This window comes from Poecilia latipinna, unplaced genomic scaffold, assembly GCF_001443285.1.
Source record: "Poecilia latipinna isolate Pla-1442-1.1 unplaced genomic scaffold, P_latipinna-1.0 Scaffold2534, whole genome shotgun sequence".
NCBI classification, from domain to species: Eukaryota; Metazoa; Chordata; class Actinopteri; order Cyprinodontiformes; family Poeciliidae; genus Poecilia; species Poecilia latipinna.
The window spans coordinates 42,697-48,915 of record NW_015115150.1 but is presented as its reverse complement, the minus strand read 5'-3'; the positions used below and the strand labels follow the sequence as shown (position 1 = coordinate 48,915).

Here is a 6,219-nt window from a genome sequence, read left to right as displayed (position 1 = left end):
AAAAAAAAAAAAAAAAAAAAAATTTGAGGGAGGAGAAAAAAAAAAAAAAAAAAAAAATATATATATATATATATATATATATATATATATATGTATATATTTGCAGCAAAATTGAGACAAAAAGGCATCAGTTATGTCAAACATTTTCCAAAGTCTGCCAGTGAACCTTGATTCACTTGTGCAACTTTACGATCTAATGTTTACAAATTGTTTGTAGAGGTAATCCGAAAAGGACACCAGATGGTTGTTGAACCGACCTGACAATTTTGTGGTTCTCATCAACAATAACTTGGATTTTTTTTTTTTTAAATAATCAGGATATCTGAATAAAGCAAGAAAATGTGCATGCTAAATCAAAAACTGCACATCCTGCTCAATAACACCCTCCTTTCAATTCGAATTGTTCAAAAGGGGTATTTAATCAGTGCAGGAGCTTTTAATTTTGACTTATACAGGAAAGGGAAACATCAGATTCCAGTGAAGTGTTGCATGCGTTGCGTTGACATAGTAGGTGGCTATTTTATTAACTCATAAAACAAATATACCCTACCAAAATATTACAAATTAAAAGTAAAACAAGGTTCAAGAAGGCAGAATATGTTTGCATGTTTGACATTGACATCAGCAGTTCCACACATGCAGCATCTCATGCATGATCGAGAAGGTCCACTTTAGTAATCTTTGCTAAATCCGCATTCAAATCATTACCATTTAATTTACCAAACTATTGTGCAAAATCAGAGGGAAGGGTCAAACCTTTACCCAATTGCAGACTTCAAAAAATGCTTTAGATCATCATGTGATTAACTCCTCTGTGGCCTCAACACATGCAGTTTGCGGTTTGTTGCTTTTTATTTTTTGCATTGATTATTTGTCGTTTCCCATTCCCACAGATTTAAGCCTCTAGTAATTGGTTTGTGAGAACCGTCCAGGAAGTGATTTGTGTATGGAAAGCTAAGTAAGAGGTTCAACATTAAAGACAAACACAAACTAGACAGAAAATGGCTTTTCTTATCTTGCAAGAAAGATCAAATACAATCATTTATACAGAACAAAGAATAAGTGTGTATCTCAGCTTTTGTTCTAGTAGCTCCCTCTTACAATATTTGGTGTTTTGTGATCTTTACACCTTCAGCTTGCCAAATGATCTTTAAAAATATTTTTTTTCATGTTTTCTTTCTTCTTTTTAACAAAAAATGGATGCATGTGGCGTTTGTGCTGGACAAATCTTGATTACATTCTTTGGTTTAAGTTGAGGTCCAGATTGACTAATAGAAAGAAGAAAGTTAAAGAGTCGCTTTGAAACGAAAGAAAACTCAATTGTTCACGTGAAGAGCCAGATAGGTTGACTTACATCATTTACATTCTTATTCTACTCAGAAGAAAAATAAACATTTATGGGGGGGTTTCCAGCACTTCCAACAGAAGCATCTTTTGTCAAAATTAACATCGTGCTTTGAGTCATGATACTCAGTGAAGGAGCCAGGAAAGCTGCATTTTCTCCTGAAAGATTGTTTACAGTGCTTAGCATATGTATTCATACCCCTTGAACTCTTTCACAGTTTGCCTTGCAACAACCACAAAAGCCAATGTACTTTTTCAGCAATTTATGTGATTGAGTTATGAACATGGGGTTGGCAGAATCGCAGTGAGGAGATTTTCTTTTCTCATCAGGAACATAGAAGCTGGTCAGAGTAAGACTAAAATGCCGCGGCATGACCTTTAACAAGTTAATGCTCAAAAACCCTCCACTTAAACCCAACACCAAGACAAAATGGAAAACTAGAACAAATCTGCAAGGGAGTAGATACTATTTTACAGCAACTCAGAGAGGAAGATGGACAGAGCAAAATACAGGACAATCCTGGAGGAACACACGTTAAAGGCTTCAAAAAACTAATTTGGAACAAAAAATATATATAACTATGTAGTATTTTACACCTTGTGTTGGTGTGTTGAATAAAAACCCAAACGTTGGGATTTTAAAGAAGCAAACTGTGAAAAAGTTCAAGGAGTATCAATAATTTAGCAAAGTGCTGCATATATAGTTTTCGTATTTTGTGTAGCATGAACATGGCCACTTGCGTTCACACTCGTACGTTCTTTCTTCCTACTGGCTGCAGACATTTAGGTGCCACATAAAAGTGTGTAGTAACGTGATCTATATGCAAATGGGCATAATCGTGTCACACAAAACAGAAAACACTGTTTGTACATGTATAAAGTGTCAAATTCAGAGCATGATGTGCATGGTGCCCTATATAAATATGTTTAAAAAGTGGCGCTGGCCACAGTATGTGTACATACAGTTTGCAGTTTGTGTTTTGTTTTTCAGTCAGTGTGCTTACACCAGCTGTAAGTGTGAGGATTGACCGAGGAACTCCGAGTTTCCCTTTGAGTGAGGAACATCCTCCTCCTCAGTCTGTAAAATGTCCGACTGGCTGCTGTCCGGTCCCTGGGACAGGAAGTCATAGTCGTCAGCTGCCGGCTTCAGCTTGCACTCACTAATGAAGAGGTCTGTCCCATCCCAGTTGCTGAGGTCACTGTGGCCGTTGCCGCGCTCGCTGTCGTTGCTGCTACTGCTGCTGTTGTTGAGGGCGGCGGAAAGGCCAGGGGCACGATTGGTTAAAGGCTGGTTGATATTATGCACAGAGAGGGATTTCCCTAGACTGCCTGCCCAGTCTGTAGGCCTCCTCTCTGGGTTAGATGAGAGCAGCAGCAATGGGTTAACCTCCAGGCTCAAATGCCTCCTGCAGACCCCTCTGGATTTCAAGCCGGACTTCTTCCGCAGCTGCACCCTTCCGGGTGCGAACCCTGCCTCGCCGCCCCCGTCAGCACTACCATCAGCACTGCATCCTACAATGACAGAAGGGCCCACACTCTGGTCATCGACTCCTACTTCATCTGTCACATCATCCGAGACTGGGTCAGCGGGGCATCGGAGGTGTGAGGGGTGAGCCATGGGAGGAAGCTGGAGAGTAAAGCTCCCAGTCGACGATGGCGGAGGCGGCAGATCAGGAAAGTGGGATTTTTTGGAATTGGTAGCAAGGGTTGGGTAAGGGCTGTCTGGGGGTAGCAGAGGTGAAGGGGAGAGTGAGGCAGTGGAAGGGGGGTAGGACGGAGGCGCTGAATCTGGAGGACAATCGTCATCGGCCGGTGCCAGAATGAGCCGCAGGCCTCTTGGGTTGGCACCATGAGAACGGTGTATCCCACCGCCGCCACCGTTGTCTCCTCGCCCTCTAACTGCATCCCCCCTCTGGGGGGAGGATGGGTAGTCCAAGTTGTGGTGCTGGTGATTTTCCAGCTCAAAAAGGGGCAAAGAGGAGAGGGAGAGCCCTGAAGGACCCTTCTGGAGAACTTGGCGGTAAACATCAAGCAACGAATCCAACTTTGTTTCAATAGAGGACACCTTGGTGTGAGAGAGAACAATGGTTATTATGGAGAAAACTTGAAAGCAAGTAAAGAATGTAAAGCATTCCATTAAAAAAAAAAGAAAAAAAAAATCTGCCCGTCATAACAAAACTAATCTCAGTACTTGGACAAGTTCTTCCTGAATAACAGGTATAAGATTACTGTAAATGAGATCCAAGACAAGCAGGTAAATCCGTTTATTGCACAAATTTAGTAAAAAACATTCTTGATCAGAGATCTTAAGGCGGGGCAAGAAATGAGAAATATTCACATTAAAACCAGTTTGTTGGTGGAGCATTTTCCATATCTGGCATTCACACTCTATAGTAGGATTGTGGTACTGCACAAGCAAGCTCCCTTGCAGTGATCCATTGCAGGCCTTGTAAATTAAAAAATAAAATAAAAATTCTAAAGGGGATTTGCACAAAAAAGTCAAGTGATAGCCCCATAAAAAAAAATCACCTATCCTGAGCTGGTGGTTTAGATGGGGAGTCCATGAAGACCTAAGCAACTCCTCACCCCAAATAAAGACTCTTACTTCAAGTATGTATCATTTGAAGGAGGGTTTTCATCTCTAAAGGTGACGTCTGCATAGGTCTTTCAACAGGACAATACCGCCGTCTAACAAAGGACTTCTTGCAGGTAAAAAAAATTACCTCTTTTCAACCATCATGCATGTTCTTTTGATCAAATTCAAAATAATTAGGAATGGTGGGGCAGGTTTAGGAAAAAATAGTCAATTCCAGATCATGGAGGCCCTTCATGAAGCTATCGTCACCACATGGAGCAGCTTCACATGCCTACTAAGCATTTAGATCAAGCATATAAACAAATTGAAATAATGTATAAGAACGTAGTGGAAACTCCTACTAAGATTCCTCCGTTAACACTGTTAGCAGTACAGGCTGTTTGCGATTTACTGTATTTTCAATAAACTGGGGGCTCAATTATGTGTCTTGATCCCGTTTCCTCTTAAGATTTCGACCGGTAGAGTTTATCGAGGACTGTGTGTGAGAAATATTGTCTTTGTAAAGCCACACCTGTCTTTCTACTTTACACACTCGTCCCAACATGCTCATGCCCTCCATAGAGTCTCCATCGTGGTGCAATTTGTCCCTTGGTTTCTTATCCACCGGAATCTGGCCTTTCCCAAGAATCTGATCCACCCTAAAACACACACACACACACACACACACACACTGAAGGGTGATGATGCTGTAATGCAAGAAAGCCACTGTGTCTCAGTTTAGTTAATCTATAATTGATCATAAGCTAAATCAGGATGTGAAGATTAAAGCAAATGTCAAACATGACTTAAGTATATTTGACAGAACTTTGTGCTGTATTGTGACAAAATGAAAAATGTTCAAGGGGTGTCAATGGTTTTGATGCATTGACATCCTGCAAGCACAAGAACATAACTGTGTATCATTTAAAAATCACTGTCTGATGTGACATTTCAGGTTTAGCAAAGTAAAAACAGAAGAAGAAAACCATAATTTTTAGCTAATTTTTACCATGTTTTCAAAACCACAATTGCATCCCAACTCCAAGAAAACAAAGTCACGTCCTTGCATGCACAAGAGGCCTCAACGTTGTAGTCAATTAATTAGTCAGGTTAATGTGCACGCTGATTTGTTAAAACTCCTCAACACACACTGTAAATCCTGCCAGGTTAGCAGTTTCCACACTCAAAGTTAAACCCTGAGGAAAAAACTATGTGTGAGGGAACATAAGATGAGATCTAATTTGTAGAATTAACTTTTGAACTGAATCAAGTTTTTTATTCTTCTTTCACATCAACCTCAGCTGGAATTCTGGACTAAGGTAACTGAGTTACACAGACTTTTTCTAACCCATTGAGATCAGGTTTCTATGATGCACTGCAAAAACACAAAATCTTATCAAGTGTTTTTGTCTGGTTTCTAGTGCAAATATCTTAGTACACTTGAAATAAGACAAAACTAGCTGACATAACATTTCAGCAAGATATAGGAACTCGTTTTGAGTCAACAATTTCTTAATATTGACGAAAAAGTACTAGTTCCACTGGCAGATTAATTCACTTCCAACTCGGGGAAACTGCCTTGTTATAAGTGAAATAATCTTTCATCAAAATTAAGAAATGATTCACTTAAAAATGTTACTAGTATGTCAGTTTTGTCTTAATTCAAGTGTATTAATGTTGTGGAAAAAAATTACTACCAAGCACTGTTCAGGTGAAATCACTCAATCAGGTTTATTTATGAACTGTGCAAACTCAGAGAGCTCATAGGACAGTCAGTAATGTAGCAGGTCTGGATGGGAAGCTCTGCCTGGCAGAGGCAACACGTGAGTTTTATACAAAAGATAAAGGAATTCAAAACAATTGGGTGAAACAGTCTGGTTCTCATGCAGCCATGGGAAACAACTTCCAACCTTGTACATGTAACCAAAATAGTTATTTTGGTGAGAGTTCACAAGCATTTCATATAACATGATCAGTAGATGTTAACTTATAATAGTTTTCCACCACAATTAATAAGATACTTTCACTAGAAAGTTCCAAAATACTTGGCAAGATTTTGTGTTTTTGCAGTGTGGTCACTCCAAGTCACTCCAAGTTGTTCTGAAAAGGCTATGTCTGTTTTTGGGGCATGTTTAAAATCATTATTTACCTATTTGTGCCCAAACTTCAACTTCCTAATTGATTTCCTGTAATTTTAGCTTCTGAATTAATGTGATAAATTAACCCACAGGTTCCCAAGCTGGGGGGCGCCGTGCCGTTGCAGGGGGGGGGGGGGGGAACCATCTGGGTGGGTGAAAAAA

General features: G+C 39.9%; 1 protein-coding gene across 1 annotated transcript in view; it reads right to left on the bottom strand.

Moving 5' to 3' along the window:
* Positions 1–309: 309 nt before the first annotated feature.
* Positions 310–6,219, bottom strand: part of LOC106938209 (potassium voltage-gated channel subfamily KQT member 5-like) — a gene marked incomplete at its 5' end in the record, with an annotated part of 48,203 nt that continues 42,293 nt past the window's right edge. Inside the window, 2 exons of the mRNA XM_015020120.1 lie at positions 310–3,409; positions 4,452–4,578. Coding sequence (XP_014875606.1) covers positions 2,345–3,409; positions 4,452–4,578 — 1,192 coding nt within the window. The remainder of the gene's footprint in view (positions 3,410–4,451; positions 4,579–6,219) is intronic.